The sequence below is a fragment of the Arachis hypogaea genome, chromosome 14 (assembly GCF_003086295.3).
Source record: "Arachis hypogaea cultivar Tifrunner chromosome 14, arahy.Tifrunner.gnm2.J5K5, whole genome shotgun sequence".
NCBI classification, from domain to species: domain Eukaryota; kingdom Viridiplantae; phylum Streptophyta; class Magnoliopsida; order Fabales; family Fabaceae; genus Arachis; species Arachis hypogaea.
In genome coordinates, this window is record NC_092049.1 from 10,397,949 (window position 1) to 10,424,773 (window position 26,825).

The 26,825-nt window shown below is 36.6% G+C and overlaps 2 protein-coding genes and 1 long non-coding RNA gene across 6 annotated transcripts; 2 read left to right on the forward strand and 1 right to left on the reverse strand.

Moving 5' to 3' along the window:
• Nucleotides 1-1,534: 1,534 nt before the first annotated feature.
• On the forward strand, nucleotides 1,535-4,488 carry LOC140178255 (uncharacterized). The gene is made up of 2 exons (XR_011870603.1): nucleotides 1,535-2,219; nucleotides 2,459-4,488. It is a non-coding gene; the product is annotated as an uncharacterized lncRNA (long non-coding RNA).
• Nucleotides 4,489-7,277: 2,789 nt separating this feature from the next.
• LOC112741457 (nuclear intron maturase 2, mitochondrial) lies at nucleotides 7,278-10,909 on the forward strand. The gene is made up of 2 exons (XM_025790457.3): nucleotides 7,278-9,649; nucleotides 10,395-10,909. Exon 1 carries the CDS (start codon nucleotides 7,469-7,471, stop codon nucleotides 9,641-9,643), a length of 2,175 nt encoding a protein of 724 aa, XP_025646242.1. The 5' UTR covers nucleotides 7,278-7,468; the 3' UTR covers nucleotides 9,644-9,649; nucleotides 10,395-10,909.
• Nucleotides 10,910-11,018: 109 nt separating this feature from the next.
• Nucleotides 11,019-17,142, reverse strand: LOC112741458 (uncharacterized). 4 transcript variants are annotated; one of them, XM_029292005.2, is made up of 12 exons: nucleotides 16,805-17,142; nucleotides 16,104-16,387; nucleotides 15,140-15,344; nucleotides 14,723-14,813; nucleotides 14,457-14,602; nucleotides 13,621-13,864; nucleotides 12,862-12,966; nucleotides 12,595-12,777; nucleotides 12,286-12,490; nucleotides 11,706-12,198; nucleotides 11,520-11,599; nucleotides 11,019-11,422 (listed from the first exon to the last, which is right to left on the reverse strand). In XM_029292005.2, exons 2-12 carry the CDS (start codon nucleotides 16,345-16,347, stop codon nucleotides 11,394-11,396), a joined length of 2,025 nt encoding a protein of 674 aa, XP_029147838.1. In that variant the 5' UTR covers nucleotides 16,348-16,387; nucleotides 16,805-17,142; the 3' UTR covers nucleotides 11,019-11,393. The 4 variants fall into 4 exon arrangements, with proteins under 4 accessions (XP_029147838.1, XP_025646245.1, XP_072069850.1 ...); XM_025790460.3 differs by having other exon boundaries at nucleotides 16,613-16,820; XM_072213749.1 differs by lacking the exon at nucleotides 11,520-11,599 and having other exon boundaries at nucleotides 16,805-17,077.
• Nucleotides 17,143-26,825: the final 9,683 nt, after the last annotated feature.

Genomic DNA, 26,825 nt, shown 5'->3' on the forward strand with positions numbered 1-26,825 from the left:
ATGCTGCTTATTCCATCTACCCAGCGGTATTGACAACGCTTTCATCTTTTCTAAGAACTATCCATCTCCTAATTCCCTTCATTCTTCCTTCACCATTCTTAAAAATCCTTCATGTGTGAACCACGAGTCCAAGCTACAAAACGGTCTAGGTCCTTTAAATTTTCTTCTGTCCTCCACTATCAAAGGGCAGTGATCTGATAACCCTCTTAGTCTTCCCCTCAGTCACGTCTCCGGGTACATATCAAGCCAACCCACACTAACCAAGGTCCTATCAATACGACTGCACGACTGTCCTCTAAACCATGTATACTTGCGATCATTAAGCGCTAAATCAACTAACTCCAAGTCATTCATCCATCTTCTGAAATCATCAACAGACGCTGGAAAACTATTTGCTCCTTTCATTTCTTCTAAATACAGGATTTCATTGAAATCTCCTAAAAAACAGAATGGTACCTAATACAACCCTACAAGATAACACAACTCTTTCCACATAGAAGTCTTCTCAGCTCTCACATGTGGTCCATACAGTAAACAAATAGCACACTGAAAATTATCTTTAGCTACCACCCCTTCTACACACAACCACCTATCCCCTTTATAACAATTAGTCAATTTAAAAATTAATTCATCCCATATTAACAACAACCCTCCAGAAGCCCCAATAAAGCTTACAAACTCCCAGTTAGCTCTGTCACTTCCCCAAATGCGTATTACATCAAATTTAGACACCACCTCCTTTTTTGTCTTTATCAAACCCAACATGTCCAGCTTAAATTTACTTTAAAAATTCTTTATCGTACAAAATTTTTCAACGCCTCTTAATCCCCTAATATTTCAAGAGCTTAAAATCATTTAACAAGTTTATTACACACCTGTTTATGATTTTTTGGCCGACTCCTTTGAATTTTTTCTTTCTGCTTTGCCAGCCTGTGCTTCAGAGTAATTGCTTCATTTTGCTCCTGTAAAATAGCCATGATGTTCTCCTCGTTGCTACACTGAGCACTGGACTCTACCGCTAACTTCTATTAGGGGTGGCAACGGGGCGGGTAGGGGCGGGTTTTTGCTCTACCCGACCCCGCCCCGCCCTACAAAAAACCCGCATCAAACCCGCCCCGCCCTACCCGCGGGTTGTAAAATGTTAAACCCTAACCCGCCCCTGCGGGTACCCGCCCCGCCCCTACCCGCCCTTATAATTATTAAATCCAACAAAAAGATTAAATTTTAAAAATTATATAACCACAATTTACATACATAATATAAATTAAAGTAAAAATTTATATATGATATAATATTATTAATCATTTTACTAATTATTTTATATATATTACGTATATTATATATTAAAAATATATATATTTACATATATATTATATATACCGGGGCGGGTAGGGGCGGGTTCAACCTAAACCCGACCCCGCCCCGCCCCGCCCAAGAACCCGCCCCGTTAAAACCCGCCCCGGTGTGGGGTAGGGGCGGGGTGGGTACCCGCGGGTTCGGGTAGTGTTGCCACCCCTAACTTCTATGTCTCTTTGTTCTCTACCATTTCCTCTTGCCAACTTTGCCGTTGATCCTCCCTGTGGAACCCACTACCTCCATCTAGGCCAGCTTCCCAGTCAGTTCCGTCTTCTGCGTTACTCTCACATTCTTCCTCTTATTCATGGCCCTGAGCATCTGCCCCGTCCTCCTCCAATCCTTTCTCCTCCTCCAGTCGCAAGATTGTTACAGCGCTAGGTCTCCTTTGTCCCTGCTGTGCAGTTTTTGTTGTTATTATTTTTGTGCCATTTCCACGCCCAACAATAGCAACCTCCAGTCCTGGAGCCACTGCCTCAAATCGCACAATTCTCATCTCGGACTCACATTAGACGTTCAAGTGAGAAGCACTTTGATTGGCGGTTCTGCCCATCTGATCCTCCCACCGCCGTTCTATCCGTCCGTGGGTTGCCTCCGCCTCGTCGCTCGTCCCTCTACCGCGCCGTGCAATCACGACGACCCGTGCGTCCTCCTCCATCACGCTAGGGTTTTCGCTTTCCTCTGCCGTATGCTCGAGCCTCCCAGCCCCTGTGGCATCGTCAAACCCAGTCACAAGCTGCGTTGTCCCCTTGTGGAACCCGTTTCTTTCATGCTGAGTCAGCAAAGCAGCTGGGTCACCCCGGCCCATTTTGGGAGCCCACTGCAAGGCCTTTTAGCATGGGCCATCTCCTTTACACGATCATGAGGTAAGGGTCCCCAATTGTTGGGCCTATTTGCTCCTAGCCCAAGTTCAGCTCCTCCATGTGCACATGTTGGATTTGCATTGCACGTGACATAATTATAAGACACTGTTTTTGCCGAATTTTTCTCTTGATTGATTTCAAATGATCCCTGAGGATCCTGAGTCTCCTTAAATCCCGCATGATTATTGTTCTCAGAATAATACATTGAATTAATATGATTCCATTCATTCAAATCTATGCAGGAAATTACCCTTCTGTCCGTATCGTGTTCTTCCTTCCTTCCTTCCTTCATCATCAGCAGCGCCACCTGATCCCATCCAGCCATTAGCAGTTTGCCACCATTGTTTAGTATGCCACCAGCACCCTCGTACTGCATCTCATCTCTAGTAACTCTTCGCTGGTCCCCTTCCGCAGGCATTAATTCACGAATACATTCTTCTCGGTACACCTCTCCATCCACCTCTTTTACGTGAATGCCAAACCCACTTGCACCTACTGTAATGTGAATCTGCTCATTAATTCTATCAAAACAACACGTATTAATCAGAACATGACCAACACTGAAAAATGCACACGATTCTGTAAGTTTATCGCACTTAACTACCTCATCCCATTAATCCCCTATCTTTCAAAAAGTCTTAGTTAACTATACATGTATTGGAACTCCATAACATTCTAACCAGACTCTTCTCGATTCACTTCTCTCGTTCTCATCCCATCTCCACACCGTATAAAACATTTTTTAAAGGTCGATCATCTTAAAAGTGTTAGCTTCCTCAGCACTTATCATAGTATCAAACGTTAATATTGCCTTATATGCTCCCAACTTCCGCACTTATGTTACGCCTGGCCAATTCCTATGAATCTTTTGACGCAGTGCCTGAAAATTGATTGCCGATTTCATGCCTCTAACAATACTTCTTTGCAGCCAGGTGACGTTCTCATTCGCTATCGGTACTTCTAACTTCTTTGTCCACCCATTCTTATTCGGCTCTTTAATAAGTGCAACACTCTGCTGTTTTACGACTTTCTCTTCAACTACTCTTCTACTCCTTGTCTGTTCCGCGCTTACTCCACCATCATATCCTGTTATCTCCGTTTCTTCTTTACCCTCCGTATTTCGAATAATAGCTCTCTTTCTATACTTCGCTCCTGCTATAAAAAGCCTCTTTCTACGTAGCACCATACTTTTCATATCTGCAACAGCCTTCATTGCTCCTCCCTTTGTAGTGTACCATATAAATGCAAATAGATATAGATCTAGCCCTTTTTGTTCTTTCACAATAGGTATATGTCTATGATTCTGCTTGTCCATTTAAACAAGTTGAACAGTTCTCTCTTTAATATATCTTCTGGTAAATTGTCGACAAAAATGGAAAAAGATTCAAACTCCAATCGTTGATACTCTTCTTTATTCCAAACCCTAGGATCTTTCTCATGTTTTATCTAATTAGTTCTTTCCCACCCTGTATTTTTCCACGTCGCACGCTTCCGCTCTCGCACTCTATCTCCCTCTCTCTCTCATTTCTCTCTCACATTATTAAAAAGTATTTTTCACTCTTTTATTAAAATATACACTAGTAGACCAAACATTCAGAAATTAATTAAAGAATAGAAGTAAAAATGGTGTTGTTCAAGTATATTGTTGCATGGAGTGTAATCCACAAATGTGGATTTGCAAAACTCAGTAACCTGCAAAACACAGGTTATGTTTTGAGTGCAACGGAAAAAGGAAAAGCTGCATGCAGGCTCCAAAACGCAGCTTGCGTTTGGCAGAGAAGCAGCTTGAAGCCTCGAAATGTGTCCCTGCTATCTGCATGTAGACAATGACTAAACGATTGACCGCTTGGGAACTTCTAAAACGCAAGTTACATTTGGCAGCAGCTAAGAACAAAACGCAGGTTGTATTTGGCAGGCTCCCTGGCTGCATGAACGCCACGTGTTGGAGGAGAATGGTGATGGAGTCTATAAAACCCAAATTTAACGTAAAACACATGAAGCAAAGGTAGAAGAGGTGAAAGGCTTGCTGAGGTTATAGAGAGGGGTTTTAATTTGTAAGGTTGTGCTGAGAGTTTGTGGGAGGAAGAAGAAGAGTAGAAGGTTTAGGGTAGATATTATAAAACAAAAAATAGTTCGTAATTTTACTAAACATGAAGAACATATTATTGAGTATTTGTATCATCCTCAATGAGTAAATAATTTTTTTTAATATTTAATGATATATATATATATATATATATATATATATATATTTGAATATTATTTATTTGTATTATAATAGGTAATATTATTATTATCGTTATTATTAACATTATTGTTTGGGTTTATTATTGCTACTGTAATTATACTATTATTATTATTAGTGACATTGTTATTATTATTATTATTATTATTATTATTATTATTATTATTATTATATTTGAGTAATTATTATTATGATTAGTATATTATTATTTGTTTATAATAATACTGGTTATGATAATGACAATAATTTATTGTTATTTTTTAATAATTAATAATATTATTTATTAATTTATTATTATTTTTTAGTGATTTATTATTATTTTTTAGAATAAATTACCATTTGTATCAATGAAAGATACAAATGCTGACAAATGTATCCATATAAGAATAAAACGACAATTGTACCCACGGAAGATAGCTTCCATGTGCCAAGAATACCCTAATGGACCAATTGTGTAACCAACGTCCGGGTACTCTTGGCACACGGAAGCTATCTTCCGTGGTTATAATTGTCGTTTTATTCTTATATGGGTACATTTGTCAGCATCTGTATCTTTGATAGGTACAAATGGTAATTTATTCTATTTTTTATGATATAATATTACTGTTTAATATTATTTTTTATAATAATATTATTTAAAAAATATCACCGTTCATGAAAATTATTATTATTATTATTATTATTATTATTATTATTATTATTATTATTATTATTATTGCAGGTTATTATTATTGCAGGCTATCAGAAATTTGTTGTCCAGAAAATTATATCCGCCAGAAATCTTTAATGAGGTAGCTTCAGCGTCATTAGCACTCATTGGGTTTCAACATGTTTCGCGAGTTGACAAAATGAGAAGCCATTCTGCACTACTCATTGCCTTGGTGGAACGATGGAGGCCGGAAACACACACATTTCATCTTCCGGTCGGCGAAGTGACGGTGACGCTGGAAGATGTGACGTGTATTCTAGGCCTCCCGATTAATGGGGCGCCTGTTACGAGTAGATTAGACAGCAGTCACCAGTTTTTGGTGGAGAACTGCATCGCGTGTTTCGGTCGAGAGTCCGGTCCGCAAGATCATGTCTTGGGTAAGGTTAATCTTGCATGGGTCCGGCGGTGCAGAGATATTGAGCCGTGTGACACGCAGGAATCTTTTGAGCGGTACGTACGGGCTCACATTTTCTGCGTGCTCGGAACGGTTGTGTTTTCGGATAAGTCGACCACTTCACTGAACTCGAAGTTTCTTCCTCTACTTCAGAACGGCACCATAACCCTTACATTTCGCATAGAATGTCTGCGGCTCAAACTCATACACAGTGTAATCAACTCCTCTAAATATAGTGTAGCTTTTGATTGTAGATATCACCGACTCCATGGAACCAAGTTCCATTCTGACCCTAAACTTGCTATCTTCCGCTGCAACATTGCCTCCACCTACGACGAAGGAACCACTGTTAGTACAAGGCAAATTAATGGTAGTGGTAACTTTAATTAATAACCATAAGATAACATACCAATATCTGCATACTCAGGAAATTTCGGGGCATGCATGACTTCGAAATCCAGAGTCCACATAAAAGACGAAATGCCAAACGGGTGCCGGTTTACAATCGCATCCACCTCATTCTGTATTGCCAGATTGCCTGTCAAGTCTCCGTCATCATTTTCGTCATCGACCTCATAGTTAGCTTCAAACTCCTCTTCACTATCGTTGTTATCTTCTTTCTAATCTATATCCCCGAGTTCATCAATGTTGACATCGTCGCCAATCGCATCCATTCCCGTATGCTGTTCAAACTCAACGTACAACTCTATCATCGGCACGTGAAATCGGGTTTGTTGATAAATATAGAACATTTGCTGCATGCATGCGTCGTCAGTTGAAATTGTATCATTCCACCAAATACTTATACAGAATTTCTGTACAAAATACTGCTCACTTTTTTCGAAATGTGACTTTGTATGTTCTCACAAAGACAATTTTGCAACTCTACAAAACTCATGGTACATGGAATAGCAAATGAAAATGGATATTCACATATAAAAGTTACTGCTTCGTGTGTGTTTGGTATAATCTCACCGTTAAAATATACACTCGCATATTTGCAATACCTTTCATAACTTCAACCTCACCTAATCTGACTTTTTTTAGACTATTAAATGCCAAAAAAAACTCACTATGTATCATTCGACTATGGAAAAAAGAGTAATAGAAGTAGAAGTGAAGTGAGGACAGTAGCATCAGTTTCGCTTCGTATTTATAGGCAAAACTCTTTTTTAAAATATTTTTTTATTCAAATCGTAGGCTGCGTTTTGAAGCTTCCAAAATTTGTTTTGATACACAAAAAACGCAACCTACGTTTTGGACTACGAAAAAAGACGCCCATTTCCAAAAATAACTTGTATTTTGGGCTAAAAAAATATTTCGAATTGCTAAACGTTGCCTCCGTTTAGCGAATTTCAGAAATTAAAAAAAAAAAAAAATCCAAGACGCAAATTATGATTTCATCTGACACCATAACAATGAATATTTTTGCCAAGCCTCCATTTCATAGTGTTACACCATACTTTTTTGTTATTTGCAAAAAAATGAGCCCCAAACATTACTCCCATTTCAATTATTATCAGAAATGTTCAGAACAGTAATTTTAGTTATTATTTTATCTAACATAAATACTAAATTATTTTTAATAAATAAATTTTATTAATTTATATATACAAATAATAAAAATATAAATATAAATATAAAATACATGATTTTGTGTATAAAATATTTATTAATATAAATATAAATTATCATTAATCATAACAAAAAAATAATATTATTTACTGAGGCTGGCGAAATTGTTATTTGACTTCTTTCTATTAGAAAATAATAAAAATTAAAAAAGAACAAAACTTGAGCGCAGCGGGCTGCAGGGTTTGGTGGAGGAGGGGTTTTTGCAGCTTCCATTTCCAGCTTCACTACACTCATGAGATGAATCCCTGGAAAAAATACACAGAAAAATTATGCATCATCACCGACGCTTCACCCACTTCTTCAACCTCTTCTGCACCAATACTCCCCTGCGGACACTGCGCACTATAACCCCTTCCCTGCACCTGCACCTGCACCTGCACCAACACCACCGCGCCCTTTCATTTTCTCCGCTGCACCGGCATCCACCGGATCCCACCCCCTCCCTCTTCAAGGACGACCCAATCGCATTCCTCTCCAACTCCTGGGTCGACAACTTCCGCCACCCCAACGCCACCGTCACCAACCTCTCCCCTTCCTTCCGCCGCCTCGACCTCTGGCTCCTCGCCTACCAGAAGGTCGTCGCCGACGACACCGGCTCCTACCTTCCCCGCTCCTCCGTCCCCTCCTCCGCCCTCAACGACCTCCTCTCCCTCCGTAACGCCGTCCTTGACCGCAGATTCCGATGGGGCCAGCGCCTCAAGTTCTTCATCAAGTCCCCCAAAGACACCACCGATTATGAATCCCTATCGAAGAGGAAAATCAAAGCCATATTAACCACCACACAACCGACCCCTTTTCAGGACAAGATTGTTCAGGAGGTGTTGCTGATGATCTTGGAGCCAATTTATGAGGCTCGGTTTTCGAGCAAGAGTTTTGCCTTTCGCCCCGGTAGGACTCCTCACACTGTGTTGAGGGTTATTAGGAGGAGTTTTGCAGGGTATTTATGGTATATGAAAGGTGATCTGAGTACCCTTTTGGATGGAATGAAGGTTGGAATGGTGGTTGGTGCTGTGATGAGGGATGTGAGGGATAAGCTTGTGGTTGATTTGATAAAGGACGCATTAGTTACTCCGGTGGTGAAGACCGAGGTTGAGAAGCCCCAGAAGAAGAAGAAGAGGAAGTACCAGAAGAAGAGGGTGTTGGCTGAGGATGAGCCTAAGCCTGATCCTTATTGGTTGGATACATTCTTCGGGTTTGCGCCCGAGGAGGCCGAGAAGGTTCCTAATTGGGGGCATTGTGGGATTCTTAGCCCGCTTCTGGTTAATGTTTGTTTGGATGAATTGGATAAGTGGATGGAAGGGAAGATTAAGGAGTTTTATGTTCCTTCTAAGAGTGATGTTATATGGAATAACCCTGAAGGGGAGGCGGAGCAGGGTAACACGTCTTGGCCGGAGTTTGTGCCTACGAGTGGACCAGATAAGACAAGGAAGATGGATTATATAAGATATGGTGGTCATATCTTGGTTGGTGTTAGAGGGCCTAGGGCTGATGCAGCCTCGCTGAGGAAGCAGTTGATTGAGTTTTGTGATCAGAAGTACATGCTCAAGCTCGACAATGAGAGCCTTCCCATAGAACATATAACTAAAGGTATAATGTTTCTTGACCATGTGTTGTGTAGGAGAGTTGTTTATCCCACTCTTAGGTACACTGCCACCGGTGGTAAGATCATAAGTGAGAAGGGTGTAGGAACCCTTCTGTCAGTCACGGCGAGCTTGAAGCAATGCATCAAGCAGTTTAGAAAGCTGAACTTTCTCAAGGGAGATAGGGATCCAGATCCCCAACCTTGCTTTAGAATGTTCCACGCTACTCAAGCTCATACAAATGCTCAAATGAACAAGTTTTTGGGCACCATGGCTGAGTGGTATAGGTATGCAGATAATAGGAAAAAGATTGTGAACTTCTGCTCTTACATCGTGAGGGGCTCGCTTGCAAAGCTATATGCTGCAAAATACAAGCTCCGGTCAAGAGCAAAAGTATACAAAATCGGTGCGCGTAACCTGAGCCGCCCATTGAAGGAGAAGAAAGGGCAGTCTCCTGAGTATCAGAATTTGCTAAGGATGGGCCTTGCCGAGTCAATCGATGGGCTCAAATATACAAGGTTGTCTCTTGTACCGGAGGCAGATTATACTCCATTCCCTAGTAACTGGAGACCGGATCATGAAAAGTCATTGCTGGAATATATAAAACTAGAGGATCCAAAGACATTGGAGGAGCAACAAAGCAGCATAAGGGAACAAGGTCTTGTTTCACCACAAGATTACATTTCAATGCTTGTTTGGAATTACAAAAGGAGTACTCTTCCTAGGGATCAGCTCTCCTTTGTTAAGAGCGATGAAAGTACGGTGGGAAATCAACAGTTGCTGGTTGGCTCGAACCAGGATGAAGATGACCGCAAAAGCAACGAGGAAGAAAATGATGAAAATATGGATGCAGCACAAATGTAACAAAAGGTTTGTAATGTACTCACAAATCAATATTTTAGTTTAGCTTATGCTTTCTTTGATTACCCATACGTTCTTTCAATATATATTGGACATGCCGAGAGTTTGAGTCTTATTTTTGTTTCCTGCTATAATTTACATTACAAATTGACAATATTTTTAGCTACTGCCTCTCTCCGTTTGGTGCTAGTGATGGTATAACATACTTATGTATTGTTATATTTGCCACTTTAATAAACTGTAGGATACTACCATGATCACTATCAACAAACCAATCTTTAGTCCAACTATGAGTTGTTGGCTACATGGAATTCTATTATGCTGTTCATCATAAACTCATGAATCACTACGTATTGTAGTTGTACACTGGACTTTCGAGTTTTGCCTCTCCTTCTTGTCATATTAGCAGCATTGTCAGAATATCTGTTTGACTCAATTTTTGGTATTCTTGTAGAAAAAGTATAGGAACCAACGTTTAAGTAGTTAATATTAGCCATTTTTTTTCTTTATTGAAAAATTATTTTTTAACCCTCATTTTTGGAATATTTAGTGTTGGGGGTTAGAATTTAAGATTTAGGATTTAGAATTTCGAATTTAAGATTAAAAAAATAGCAGATATTAGCCGAAGAAAGTTGACAACTTAGTTAAACTTATTCTTATAACTTACTCATCAATGCCAAATGTTTTACCTGGCCTCTTACTTCAACAGTTCAACCTGTCTGAATGTCCAATAAACCCATCTTTCTTGTTTCAGGTTGATCTCTTCTTTCACCTTCTCACTGTTGATGCTTGCCTGACAAAGGATTAAACAAGAGTGAGTAGTTCTTTCGCGCTGGTATGACTTGGTACTCTGCCTGTGAAGTTCCAACACTGAGGATGAAGATAAAAATTTAATCACTTAGAAACACATACAATCTTTCAGCATGCTGTTGTGGACTGCTTTTTTTAACGAGACTAGTCGATGGAGTATGCAACTTTCTGTGCAAGAACCATGTTGCTTTTTTTAACGAGACCGGAGGAAGGAGTATGCAACTTTCTGTGCAAGGACCATGTTCCTTATACGGGTAGATGCAAGTGATAAGGATACAGGAATTGAGCTGCAAAAGAATCGGTTGAAATACATGATAAAATTTTCTTGAAGTTGGTCATTTGTTCATATGTATTAGTCTTAAATTTTGGGTGTCTTCAACTCCTACTAGGAAGCAGAAGCATTACATATTTTGTTTTCATTAATTCCACCAAAAAATGGGGAAAGGTTGAGATAGCAAATTAGCAGTTTCACTTGGCTCTCAAATCATCAAGAAATTTTGAACAAATTGTTTGTTAATATAACTTTAAAAAATAGAAGATAGTGGAACAAAAATAGTGGTTCTGGGGCTACACAAATTTGCTTTTTTAATTCTTGTGAATTTTGGGATACACCAAAGCCTTGGATTAAGTTCTAAGTTTCAATGGTGTGAGTAGAGGTAATGAAATCTGAACTTACTTACAAGACCCTCACACCCTTTCCCAATGAGAAATCAAAATATTCAATCTCTTAACAAATTTGCTCAATGCCTGGCTACCTAAATCCTAGTAGTTGATGTCCCTAATTGTCTGATATTCCTTACAAAGTCTTGAATAAGAAAATTGAAATAAAGAGATCAATCACTAGTTCATGAGCAATATTTGTGATCCAATACATTGATGAATGAGATAAAATAAATAAGACTAAGCTGAGAAGTATCCCAAGTTAGTTCTCTAGCTACCCTCTTCAATAAGCTCCAATGAATTGTGCTTCACCTGTCAATAATGTAAACAAAGGGTTAAACTGTTAAAGATTCTTACATTATACATATGATGATGAAGCATTAAAGATAAATCACAGTCACAAATGTACCTATTAAATATAAGCTGATAATTAGTGTCACCAAAATGGTAAATATACAAGCCCTCACACTAGCAACACTTGAGGTTGACCTACATACAACATAGGCAGTTTCATCAAATGAAATGAGAGTTGTTCAATGACCAATGGATCAATTTAGTAATATGAGAAAGGTTTCATGAGTTAAATGAGAATTACCTTGCTACTAGGTCCTTGACAGATTCAGTTGTTAAACCAAAACCAAAAGGAAAGAGTGGATCATAGTGAGGATCCCCAACATTCATAGGGAGTTGATCCACAGATTTGAACCATGTCCTAGCAAGCTTGCCACTAAAACCATAGTCGCCAAAAAGGGCATCGGTCACGCCTTGGCCTTCAGTGCCCGGTAACCATGCTGCCACCAATGCGTCTATAGAAGAAATGTACGGTTCTATCACAATAGGTCTACCAGAAACAATGATAACCACACACTTAACATTCCCACAGACATTGTTGATTATATTTGGACCAGGATCCGTCATTGTCAAAGTGGTGCTGTCACCAGCAGTCTCGGCGTAAGGAAGCTCACCAACAGCAACAATAGCATAATCAAAGTTGTTGGACTTTACAAATTCGCTATCCGGGTTCTCACGAAATACAACTTCAGTGCTTGGATCAACTGCTGATTTTATGGCACTAAGAATGGTTGTTCCTGTTCATGGAAAAGAAAAAGACTTTAAACTGTTTCTAAGGTTCCTCGGATGAGCCGAAACTTTTAGACATATCTTTAGTCGCTTACCGCTTGTGTCCATGTTGCCACTAAACCCTTGCCATTTGATTGTCCACCCGCCACATTGGTAACCCAAATTGTCAGCATGTGTACCAGCAACTAGAATTTTCGGAACATTCTTTGAAAGAGGCAGAAGTGGAGCACTTCCATTTTTCCCATTCTTAAGCAGCACAAGAGATTTTCTCACAGCTTCCCTTGCAAGATCCCTGTGTCCCTAGATACACAACAGGATCTTATCATTACAGAATATACATGCTTTTGTTGCCAAGTTTGTTACAACAAAATCCAATTTATGGTTGGGATGGTTTGAGCTCTCACCTGACTTCCAAGCTGGTCGACTAAACTGAAATCGGCTAGAGGATTTTCAAAAAGACCCATGGTAAACTTAACAAGCAAAATTCTCGCCACAGCATCATCAATCCGGTCCATTGGAATGACATTGTTCTTGACCAAGAGATTAAGATCCTGAATGAACTCATCAAACTTGTACGGGACCATCACCTATAATAGTAATTAACAGAAAGAATAAGTTCTATAGCAGAAATTTAGTACTGCTGACAATTTGGCCATAAAGAACAGACTAACCATATCAACACCGGCTTGAATGGAAGCTTGGACAGAGTACGTGTAGTTTGAATCTGGTGGCGATGTGATTTTGTCGATACCTTGCCAATCAGAGATGACAAATCCCTGATAAATAAATAAAAAAATTTAGTTAGTAAGCATCATGCAAGATACACCTATTGCAATGTGTGTCAAATAGACTTCTCAAGGCTTCAAATCCAATATAAATTTTATAATAGATAAATAGAAGAAAGTAATAATCTAATATTGTTACTAGTAGGTGTGTGGTTCAAGTATTACTTTGTTACTCAGATTCCATTCCCACGGGAATCAAATATACCCAGAGGGAAGGTGGGAATTGAAATGATGGTATTTTGATTTCTTGGAATCAAACTTGCTTGGAAATAGCTTTTTAAACTTTGAACCAAACATGGAAATATGATATTCCCATCTTAAAATTCTTAGGAATTATTTATAATTTCCCCAACCACACACACCCTGAAGGTATTTCATATGCCTCCTCAAATAAGCATGACAGAAATATCAAATGGCGATTGAAATTTTCAAAGAAAAATGACATGAAAACATCTCAATGTGGATATAACAAATGATGATAAACAACTAAGGCTTAAAAGTAGAAGGTTTAATATCAGTGAATGCTACACAATGTAACTTAATTATGTTGCTTTCCCAGATTTTTTTCTATCCATAATAGAGATATACAAGACAATATAGTAGTAGTGAAATTCACAAAAAAAGATTAGAAAGTAATCAAATCACCTTAAACTTAAGGGTGTTCTTTAGGAAGCCGGTGACTAGATCACGATTTGCATGCATCTTTACCCCGTTCCAACTGGAGTACGAAACCATCACTGTCGAGACCCCTTTGATAATGGAATCAGAATAGGCAGGCATATGAAGGCTAAGCAATCCATGCCAGTCAATCACAGTGTTGTTCTCATTAACTCCCTTGGTTGTACCACCGTCTCCAACAAAGTGCTTAGCACAAGCAGCTACCTTTGTCCTGCAAGGAATGTATAAACTTGATGAATGATAGAGGGAAAACAAATGAAAATTTTATTCATGCAACTACATCAAAATACAACTTCATCATATAATCCTGATTTTGCTTTCTTTTTCCACTCCTCGTTACTTGTTGTATTATATGATGTTCTTGTTACTGATTTGAACTCTGGAGCATTACCAAAACTATGCTCACTACTCACAAGAACATCCTAAAAAGACTTTATTATCTAAATTAAGTTGAGATTATGAATGAGTATCAATTATTGAGAACCACATGGCTACCACAATGACAGATACAACATATCAACACCTTGCAGATACAGAGACAGAGGCATACGATGGCTCTTTCGACACAACGTATAAGATTAATTCAAACATTAATTTCTTAAAGTTGAAACTTATTAGTTAATTATTACATTACAACATTAGTGATGCATAAGCACTAAACATGAAAATTATGTAACTATGTACCATAATTCACCACCAGGCAAGGACAACATTTTAGGAAATATGTTCATAAACACTTGAGGAAAACAAATAAGGAAACACAGTCTTTCTTTTAAATGGATTTACTACGATTAATTTCTTACTTGCCACCAACATATGGAAATCCCTTCTTGGCATTGGCAGGGAGACTTCCTTGTAGTCCAGGTATTATCTCTGTCATTTGTTCCACAATTTTAGGATCCTCACTGTAGCTTTCATAACACCGACCCCATCTTGGATCTCTACAAACCTACAAATAGTGTTCCAGAAGTAATTAGTTAAGTTATCAAAGGAAGAAATGTGAACACATTACGCCTAACAAGAATTTTTCCTACACAAGTTTATCATTAGACTCTTGCTTTTTATTTACCGCAATACATGGAGCAAAGACATAAGGAATCCCCGTCGCTCTGACTTCGAGAGCAGTTGCAGCTCCAATCTTTTGGGCAAGGTCAGGATCTCTGTTAGTCAAAGATTATTAGAACAGAACAAGTGGTGGATGAACTAAATAAAGCATATAAACAACCTAATGCATCAATAAAACACCATTAAGATTACAAACACAATGATATTGACTTGTAAACCAAAGTATATTTCAGGCTAAATTAATTGATATCATAAGCAAATTTATTTTAGTACCATCATTGCACAAGAATGATAGTTTGCTCATTGTGGCAACAAGATCCTTGAACCAGATAAATCATTAAATATCAAGTGAAGTGCGAAAGTTCTATCGAAAGTTGTCATGTAACATGCTGACAAATAAACAATCAAAATCTCAACTTGCCTGGTACATCCAAGTCCAACATTATGGGGAAATATGGTAGCATTATAGACATTGTTGTGGCCATGAACAGCATCAATCCCATACATCATTGGAATACCCAATCGACTTGCCAAAGACCCTTTCTGAAATTCATTTATCATGTTAACCCAATCTTGAGCAGTAGCTTTCGGAAGTGGTTCACTTCCACCGCCACTTAATACACTCCCTGCAAGCAATTAAAAGAACCAGCTAATTGATAGTTCCTTAATAATGTCATCACTTCCTTTAATTTTGGAAACTTGCCTTTTTGTTTGTAAAGATCTTTTGTAAAAAAAAAGCTAAAAAATCCCCAAAATTTATCATTCACTAAAAAGATCAAACAGGAATGAAGGGGGCAGAGATCCAAGTGAAGTACAAGGCAAAGGAAGAAAATGGCAGAAAATCGGCAACTTTCCGATTTTTCAGGCTTTCCTTCCCCGCCAATAGAATCAGCATGCCATTTCTCATTTTGGTAATAAGTCCACAGAGAGATTCTTAAGTATTCATATTTACAAGTAAATGCAAAAATGTTAACATCTATTATAAAATCTATAAAGAAATTGTCATGTTTAGTGAACTAAAATGTGAAAGAATGAAGACACTAAGTAACAAACACAGAAAAATTCCCTCAACATAAGTGACAAAAGTATTGAAATTGTATGTTGCAATGTGATTGGATGTGGGAGTGGGAAATTGGTGGAAATCACGGGAATGGAAGTGTATGAAAATAGGCCACATCATTCTAAAAATTTCCCAACCTATAAACAAGACAAGGAAATTATGTCATGCAAATATTTCAAAGACAGGACACAATCACCAACTAATCATATGGTTTAAAACATTCATAAAAAAAAAAAAAAATTCAAATACAATGCTCATAAGAGGGGGGGAAACAAGCAATAAAACACTTTCCAAATATGCCCTTTAACTACTTCTTACTTCTTACCAATGAAGCTGTTTTTCATGACCTCAGCATTAGCAACACTCCTATCAATTTGAACCATTTGGCCAATCTTCTCCTCAAGAGTCATCCGATCAAGTAAGTCCTTAACACGAACTGCAACTGGTTGCTTTGGATCTTTGTACTTCATATACTCTCCTCCTTGTGCTTGTGCTTCACCAATTGAAACCAACCAAAAACAACAACATAGCCACAAAGAAACCAGAAAACGAACCAATGCCCTATTCATCTTGTGAATTTCCCAGCTCTAGCTTCTTCACCTGCAGAAACTGTCACAAGAGAGAAACAAACCAAATAAAGATTCAGTTATTATTATTATTATATTTGTTTATACCCCACTTGGATTCTAAGGGAAAAATGAAAGGGGAACAGAGAAAGAAAAGCATATCCAATGAAATGGGTAGAAGAAAACTAAACCTCAATTACTTGAAGCAGCAGTTTTTTTTTTTTTGGATTATTTTAAGATAAAAGGAAATGTGAAAAGGGGTACATACAGAGTAGATAACCAATCAAAGATCAATCACACTTGTTTAAATTTGCAGCAGAAAACAGTTTCCACATAATCAAAGTAAAGGAACAATCAAAAGAAACAGCAATAACAGCACACTTTGAAGTTAAGTAGGTATGAGGGAAGATGTGTGTGTGCGTGTCAGAGAGAGAGAGAGAGAGAGAAAGAGAAAGCTCACAAGGAATGCAAAAATGGAGTCTTTTAATGAAAAAGTTTCAACTTTTGACGGAATGGTGAAATGGGGTGGTAAGAAAAAAAAGCAAGAAACGGCAGAGTAGAGAGTGGAGAAGGTGAAAGGCGTGAGTGGGAGACACTTGACACTATTTGCGTCTGTGTTTGACGGTTTTATTTTTGTCTGTGAAATTTTGGAGGTTACTTTTCTTAGCTGAGACTCAGAATAAGAATCACTTAAGAGGAAGAAAAAAAAAAAAAGTGATTGGCAATGGCGATGTGATGGGAGTTGAGACATCATGTGGGTACGGGAAACTAGGATTAAAGGTCATTTTTTTTTCTTTTAATGTAATGTTTGAACAGTCACATAGTTATAAGTGTTTCATTATTTGAACATCAAAATCATCTGGATCATGAAATGACACCATGATCTAAAAGTAACGACTTTTTAATATTTTGATGATCGTTATAGAATTTAACTCTTATGCATTATGAGTGTGAAGTCACTTTATATTTACTTCCAATCAATCAATTCTACTTAGTAAATGGTCAAGTTTATTCTTGAAAAATTATACGTTCTTTGAATTAATATTAAATTTCTTTTAATTAAATTTATTTTTAAAAAAATTTAAATAAAAATATTTTATATATTTTAGTAAGATAACAAATGTGAAAATATATTATTTTAACTTATGGTTGCATTTTGGGCTTATTTGAATGAGTTTTTAAAAAATATTTTTTTTTGAATTATTTTTTTTATTTTTTAAAAAATTAAAAATAATTTTATGTTAGAATATTTTATGCAAAAGGATATTTTTATGAAAAAGTATTAGATATTAAGAGTCAATCTGTTAACTTTTGATAATTCAATTAATAATTTATAATTTTAATTATTTTAATAAATTTGAATTTTAAAAAATGACATGAAATTTGAATAATAAAAATTGTGTGGAGTAATCGTCCACAAAGTTACTGTGATCAGCGTCTATTTTTGGAGGGGTGGAGATCACGCAACCTAATCTCTAAAACAATGGCATGGTGGTTATTCATGGCTTTCAAGATTTTATCGCCCCATTTTCTTGCGACATGGTAGGCTGGTAATCTATACCCTATCTGTGGGTATCCAATCCGGACCAATCCGTTCGGATAGGGTTGTCTATCCGATCCACTGCGGGTAGGGTAGGGTACAGTATGGGCCGGGTTTACCAGGTAGGGTAGGGTACGGGTTCAAGATGTACCCTATTCTATACTACCCGCACCCCTAATATATTATATAATATATATGTAAAAGTTATGTATGTAGTAAAAAAAAAAAAAGTGTTGAATCCACAATCTTCCTCTTATAAAAACTTGAAATAGCCACTAAATTAGTTAATGATTATATTATTTATAATTTTATGTTAGATTTCTTTAAGATTTTATTATTTTAATTTTAATTTGAACTTAATTTTTATTTTTTATTTTATTAATATGTATGAAATTTAAAATTTTAATTTTAATATGTGCTTGAAAATTTTTTTTTTCTGCGGGTAGGGTCGGGTAGGGTAGGGTTTAGAACTTTAGGGTACGGGTAGGGTTAGAGTTGAGAAATTCACAACCCGCAGACAGCGTAGGGTAGAATTTTAAAAAAGTTTTCAATCTGCGGGTAGGATTAGGGTAGAGTTCAAACCCTACCCTACCCATTGCCAACCCTAGACGTGAAGAGGATGACCTCGCTCTCATTCCCGTTCCATCCAGATCATCGTTCTGGTTAACATGTTAATACTTCTGACTCAGTGTAGCCTGCTATCATGCATCTGATGCTCAGAGATACCATGCTCCGTAACAATGGCTTCAACATCCTATCCCTCTCTAGAAAGGTGAAGTACGCCGAGCTTGTGACCCAGGTGCCGATTCGCTGCCGCTGCGATGCGCTGCCGTTCCAACCGCAATAACCGCTACGTCGCCGGTTCATTGGTGGGCCACTGTTTCGTGATGGTAAAATCGATTATCGCGAAAACTCGTACGTGTTCTATCACCCGATTGCCATCGAACGTGTATCCCTTGACGTCATTCCGAGGTCACGAACAAAAATCCTGCATCTTCTGATGGCTTCGTCGATGGAACGTATATTTGAAAAAGAAAGAACGAATGCATCGTCCATTGATGTAGGTTATGAATATTTTTTTAATGGAAGTGTCTTTTGTGAATGTGTCTTTTAAATGAATGTGTCTTCTGATGGAGGAGGGAGGTCAAAAAGGGACAGCCGTCGTGGTTGGGGGATGAGGCTAGACTTGAACGGTGAAAGATAGGATTTATTATGTTTAGTAGCGGTAATTGGGGGTGAATTAGGTTTACCATGAATGATTGGACATGTTTTTTTTTTTTTTTTTTGAAATGGACTCTAAAGTCCAGCCTAATACAAATTGGTAGGAGTTGGCAGAACCCCTCTTGGTTACCCAGCGAAATTGTATTTTTATCTATCAATTATGTGCTTGTTTGGGTGCTATTAAGTTGACAAAAAAGTTCTTTTTCAATGAAAAATATTTTTTTATTTTTCATCGTGTTTGATAAATTTCTAGTAGTAGAAATAAAAATATATTTTTTTAGAAGCTACAATTTACATCTTTTTTTCTTAAAAAAATATTTTTTACATAATAAATAAACAAAAAAGTACTTTTATATTGTTATACCCAAATATAGTTGATAGATAAAAAGATTTTTTTACATAAGATATTCAAACATAAAATTACTTTTACTTAATTTTAATATCTTTTAAAAAAATAACTTGAAAAAAGATATTTTCTTATAAGCTCATCCACACAAATTTCTTATGTTTAGATACAAAAATATAAAAGTACTTATTTATTTATTTATTATGTAAAAAATATTTTTTTTAAATTAAAAAAAAATATGTTGGTTAGTTTGGATTGGCTTTTAAAAAAAGTATTTATTTTTTTAAAAAAGATATTTTTTAATAGACAAAAATTATTTGACAATTAGATAAATCTTTTTTAAAAAAAAATTAAGTATTAAAAATATCTTTTGTTTTTATTTTTTTAAGTAAGGTATTGTTAGCATTTAAAAAAGACAAATAATTTGCTTTTTTTAATAAAAATATTTTTTTAAAAGACGGATCCAAATAAATTTTAAATTGAATAAAAATACTTTATTTAAAAAAATACTTTTTCATTCAAAAAAGCTAATTCAAACCGAAACATAAATGGTAACTTCTCAAAAAAACTTTTTTTTTAATACTTTTACTATTAAAAATTTGTGAACGACACAATTTTTTTATTAAAAAAGATATTTTCCTATCAATTTAATAGCACTTAAATCATCATTTTATAGTAAATTATTTTATATTAATTGGCTGATTTTAAAAGTGAGAGGGAGTAATCCATCTTGAACAGAATTTCCTATAAATTAATTAAAAATCTTGATAACAAGTGTATTAAGAAATAAAAAAATGTACTGAATATATATTTTTAAAGTACTCTAATTATATCCATAAATTAATACTGGTGATTTCATGTTATTTTCTAAATTTGACAGCCAGAAAAATAAAAAATAAAAATATCACACGGTAAGTGCAGTGAGGAAAAATTAAGACATATAGTTGAGGATCTTTCAAATTCTAATAGTGTTCTTACGTGTGCAAAAAATGTATAAAAAGTCCATGAACTTGATTAAAATCTTAATTATTCAACTTCTCTAATATCATCAATTGTTAGGTAAAGTACTTATTACTAGACAATAGTATAATTAAACTTTATTTTCTTATATTTATCTTTTTTAAGATTGTATCTAGCTAGCTAGTAACATTGCTACAACAACAAATTGATTTCAAAATAACTTTGATTACCCGCATAAATCTGAGTTAGAATGAATAGCTTTACACCTGCCCTTAACTTCTTTTGTGGTTTTAGTCCTGAAAAGTTCTTTTGTTAGCACTAATAGCTTTATTTCGTTGATCCATAGACAAACAAATTGGGAAAAGGGAGATTCTTGAAACAAAAAAAAAAGGGCCATATTTTTGCCAAAAGGTTACTCTTGAAGAAAAATAAAACAAAGATAAGGATTATGATATGATATCTTGTAAAAGATTTGGATGGCTACTGTGGTGGGATACCATAATCAAAAGTATAGAACATGCAAAGTATGTTTTCGTTAATGAACAAAAAATTACTAGCTTTTCTATTGAAATTTTAGTTAGAGAATCGGATTCTCCCTTATTTTCATTCCACCATTTCATTATTTTGTTCAAAGAGTTCACCCTTTTCTGACCTTCGTTTGGTAGTAAGCTCACACTATTTATTATGGTGGTTTATGAATTCTTAAATCACAACAAATTTCTAAAACTATATACCATGTAATGCTTAAATGTTTGAACTGACAATTGGATTGTTTGCATTTTAAATTATTAACGATTTCAAAGTTGCTTTTATATTAATAATATTCACGATTTATATTATTATTCTATTAGTTTTTGGCTTTTATTTAAATAAAAAAATTATTATCTACCAATTTAAATATGGATACAAAAATATATGGTTTTGCATTTAGTTAAATAAAAAAAGTTGCATCACACACCTAAAATGTAAAAAATAAGACAAAATTATAAAGAGAAAGTACAGGGAGCCAATGGAATATTTGTATAATGTGTACGATGGAGGTTTAGGGAGTATTAGAGATATAACCATTATTGTTACCTTTTTCCATCAGCATAAGCTTCTGGAATGAGTGGTATCATGACATGGTATCAGAGCTCTAGATTCGAAAGGTCAAGAGTTCAATCTTTGGTGAATCCTTACTAATATGAGGACACTGCACGGAATCAATATTTTCTCAAAATTTCCAAATAAAAAATTATCAGAATCTCCCCGACGCTGTTGACGATGATGGAAGTGCAGTGGGTAGCGAAGCAGAGTTACTAGCGGCCAGGGCTGAGCTTGAAACGGCTGGGGTGGTGGAAGGACAAGTCGTCGGTGACGGTGGGAGTAACGAAGTTGATGAGGGGGTTGAGGAAGGAGGCATCACGTTGATTGAGGGATGCATCCAGGAGGACCGCGGGCACCTAAAGACAAGTGACGACACCGGTGCCTTGCTTGAGCTGAGATCAGATAGTGGCCAGTGTCTTATCCAAAGATATAGGAGGAGGGTCTGCAAACAGGTTGACTATGGCATTGAAGGGGGTGCTTTTCGACATGAGGACTTGGAAAATAATGCAGAGGACAGCGACAGTCAGTGTTCAAAGTTAGAGGAGCAATTGCTGGAAAACAGAAGGACCTAAGAGCAATTGCTGGAAAACAGAAGGACCTGGGAGCTGGGAAAAGAGTCAGGTGCTGTGTTGCAAGATAAGGATGTGGACATTATGGAAATCCTCCAAGCACAGAACGCATAAATAGCTCGTAAAAGAAAAGTGACAAAGCAGAAGGCGAAAATGAGACGGTGCAGACCAAAAAATAAAAACCAGGTGTGTAAAAATATTTTAAATGATTTTTAGTTCATGGAATGTTAGGGGGTTACGAGGTGATGGAAAGTTGCGAATGGTGAAAGACCTTAAGAATAAACATAAGTTAGATATGGTTGGATTAATTGAGACTAAAAAGCAGGTAGTGACGAGGTTTAACGTTACAAGAATATGGGGGCAAGATGGTTTAGGCTGGGAATATGTAGGTTCTGATGGTGCCTCTGGTGGATTATTGTTAATTTGGAATGATTTGGTGTTTAAAATAAATAATTGCTATAAGGGGGAGAGGTGGTTGTGTGTTGAAGGAGTAATATTAAAGAGTCTATTCAATTGTTCATTTATCCTGGTCTATGGTGCACATAATAGAGATGAGAAGAATCAGGTTTGGGAGGAGACTATTAAGAATTACAAGCGGATGCTGAGGTGCTTTGAGTTGATGTCAGGGCTTAGTATCAATTTTGATAAGTCCAGCTTGATTCCAATCAATTGTGATGAGCAGTGGACCCAGCGTATGCGTAACTTGTTGGGTTGTAAGGGAGACACTCTTCCAGTTAAATATCTTGGAATCTCTTTAGGTGCAAATTCGAGGTTGGTGAAGACTTGGAAGCCTATCATAGACAAAGTGGAGGAAAAGCTCAGTCTGTGGAAAGCTAAGGTGTTAAATAAAGCTGAAAAATTGGTGTTTATCAAATCTGTATTAAATAGCTTGTCAGTGTATTATTTGAGTCTATTCAAGATGCCAAAAGTTGTTGCTGAGAAGTTGATTTCATTGCAGAGAAGATTCCTGTGGTGTAAGGAAGATGGTCGAAATGGTATGGCTTTGGTAAGATGAGAAGTGGTGCAGGCTCCTAAAAAGCTAGGCGATTTGGGAGTTGGGGACGCTTTGATTCAAAACACTGCTCTGTTATTTAAGTGGTGGTGGCGGTTTGTAAAAGAAGAGTGCCCGTTGTAGAAGAAGGTAGTGTGTTCCTGCCATAATCTGAACTCAAATGAGTTACTATCAACTCAAGTACTACCTACTAGAGGAGGCCCATGGAAGGATATATGCCAAGTACATATCACAAATCAACAGATTAGGGATAAGATGGTCACAGGCTTGTCAATGGAGGTGGGTGATGGGCAACGGACTTGGTTTTGGGAGGATGTTTGGCTTCTCGGTGGGCCTCTAAAGGATCGGTTCCCGAGGCTTTTCTCTGTTTCAAACCAAGGTGGATCTGTTATAGGGGATTGTAGGTTTTGAGATGGGTTAGAGTGGATTTGGAATTTCCAATGGAGGCATGAGCTCTTTCAATGAGAATTGGAACTTTTGAGCCAATTGCATGAGGCTCTGAGACCTGTGAAACTAGTACATAACAGAGAGGATAAAGTGGTGTGAAAATATGATAGGCAAGGTATTTTTTCAACTAACTCGTTTATGCAGGTGATACAGGAGGAAATGCTACCAGAGGAGATAACCAGTTTCAGCTTTACTAGGACTATTTGGAAAGGTTTGGTTCTACCAAAAGTGGAGCTATTTGCTTAGTTTGTGCGTATAGGCCGAGTGAATACAAAGGAAAGGCTAAGCCGGTTTGGTATCATCACTGAGGAAGATAATGTTTGTGTGTTATGTAATAATGATGTGGAACATGTACATCACTTGTTTCTAGGCTGTACCTTTGCGTGGCAGGTGTGGAGTGCTTGGATATCAGCTTTTGGCCGACAATGGTCTTATCCGGGTTCGATGAAAGCATTTTTTAAGCTGGACAGACGAATCGAGGAGTAAGGAGAATCAAAGGCATCAGTTGAGGTGCTTCTGTGCGATTCTCTAGAACATCTGGATGGAAAGAAATAGCGGGATCTTCCAGAATACAAGCAAAGGCGTTGAAGAAATTATCAACATGACCTTCATCAGCGCTAACGAGTGGAGTGGTGTGGATCCCTTTTGTTGTTGATGGCTATGCCGGAGATGACTTGGAGATCAGTTGTGTTGTTTTTATTTATATTGGATTGTTGACTGTCCTTATTTGCTCTACCTTGTTGTGTTGAGCTTTTGTTTTAAAAAAATAACAAAAAACATTAAAATCAAAATTGTCTCCAATCTTTTTTTCTTATTAAAATCATTCTCAGTGTTCAAAAACGCTTTAAAAACATCATTCTCACTTAAAATATTAATTATATGATCATTTTGCCCTTGATAAAACATTCTCTTCTATCCATTAACCAGCTCTACTATCATCTTCATCTGTTCATTACTATCACCATTACAAGAGCCCCTCCCTCCTCCAAATCTCTCTAAAGCTGCTACAACAACAATACAACAACAACAAACCATAAAGCACAATATTTTTTTTTTGTATTTTGTACCAAGACAAACCAAAACACAATATTTTTCTCTGCAACAACAAAACACAAAAACCACTAGAAGTTGATGGAGCACTTCTCCTCAAAACAAACCCCAGAACACCCAACACCTACTTTTCCTCACCCATGGAGCACTAAAGATGATGATTTTATTCTTGCCAAAGTCCTCCTAGAAGCAACCGGATCTGATGCCTAATGTATGTGCCTTCGAAGAAGCCGAACAGAGAGAATCAAAACGCAGAAGGGGGGAGAGGAAGAGGAATCGAAGAAGGAGCAGAGGTTGAGCAAGACGATGCTTGCAACAAGAAAGACCATTGTTGTCGTTGTTGAACTGAGGAGAAGGGAACGACGAGAGAGAGAGAGAGAGAGTCCAACTTTGAAGGGAAAGTTTGGATCTGAGTTTCGGCTTTCTTCGAGACATTGTTATTGAAACCGTACCATCTAGGGCTGTTCAAATTCAAACCGATCCAAATTAAACCCCTCATCTAATCCGATCCAAACCGAAAACCAATTAAAACCGCACTAATTCTGATTTGATTGGATTCTATTTTTTACAAACCGCTGGATTGGATCGGATTTCGGATCTACTTTTCATAACCGATCTAGTCCAATCCAAACCGCACAATGTGCTATAATATTATTATTTTATTATTATATTTACAATTATAACATGTTCAATTTGTTATATATTTTTTTTATTATTCATGTATTATTATTATTTAATAAATATTTTATGTTCAAAATGTTATTTATTTATTTATTTTAACTAATCTATAATTTTATTTCTATTGTTATGTTATCGTTGGCTTTTTAAGATATTGTTAAGACTTTGTTATGTCATTGTTGATTATTTACAATTTGATGTTGAGACTTGTTATATGTATTTAATTTTTTTATTTAAAAAATCGCAAATCCAAACCAATCCAAACCGCTTGTAATCAGATCGAATCGGATCGGATTTCCAAAAAAAATTCATCCAATACAAATCGCACCACACATAAATTAAACGTTCGGATCGGATGACTTTTTCCCTTAAACCGAACCAAACCGCACCGCGAACACCCCTAGTACCATTAGAGGCCGCAATCTTCAGTGACGACAACAAGCCCGATGGAGCTGACGGACCTTGGCGGCGGTGACAAGCTTAGAAAATGAGAGAAAAAGAAAGAGAGGGGGGGTAGGGTGAGACCAGTTATCTTGATGCCGAGCTCCTCAATATTCTCTGGTACAGCGAAGGCGGCTAGGGGGCGGAGGTGAGTGGCGTGGTGGGAGAGCGAGTAGTGGTTGTGTGGAAAGGGAAGTGTAGGGAGGGTTTGGTGAAATTGAAGGGTTTTTTAAATTGGGAATTTGAGAGTGAAGAGTGATGAGTTAAACGAAGGTAGAAGATGAAAAAGAATTTGAGGTTAAGGGTATTTTAGTAAAAAAAAATTAAGAAAAGGAAGGTTTTATAATGTTTTTTAATGTTAAGGATGATTTTAATAAGGAAAAAAGGTTAGGGACAATTTTGATTTTGACCCCAGAACTTAGGGACAAAAAAAGTACTTAACCCTTAATATTATAACTTAAAGAAACACCATGCTAATTTGATTATTAATATAAACGAAGAAAAAAGTTAACCAAAGATTTCACATTTTTCACAACAACTATTCATACCATAAAACAAAAAGTACCTAGATTAACTAATAACTTCACATACTATATATAGTTATATATTTTAAGTCTTTGAGTATGAAGAAGTCTAGATTCTAAATATAATATCAATCCCAAAAGTAATATCACAAAGTTTCAAATTACCTAGATCATTACCTTCTAGTTACATAAACTCGAATTAAATTTTCTTTGTTTGGAAACCATCTTAAAAACACAGAAATATGTGGTTTTAAGTTTATGCATTTTCACAAAATCTTTTTACTTAAGACCAATTTTGTATTTCCGTTCTCTGTTTTTACTTTTTAGCACATTCATTCCCATGCTTTTAGTATTCTTTGAGGGTTCAATAACCAACTTTCAATGCTCTGATCCTCCAGTATAAAGTAGTAACTTAATAAAGTGATACGAGATATATTATGTAAAAAATAATAATTAGTCTATAAAAAATAAAGTAATAAATAATTATGAAATTATAATTATAAAAACTTACAAATCAATCAGCTTTGATGTCATTTAGTTAAGGTCTTGTAGTGATGTAGAATGACATATTTGTTTAACAATTATTTTTTTAGTATGATTTCAATGA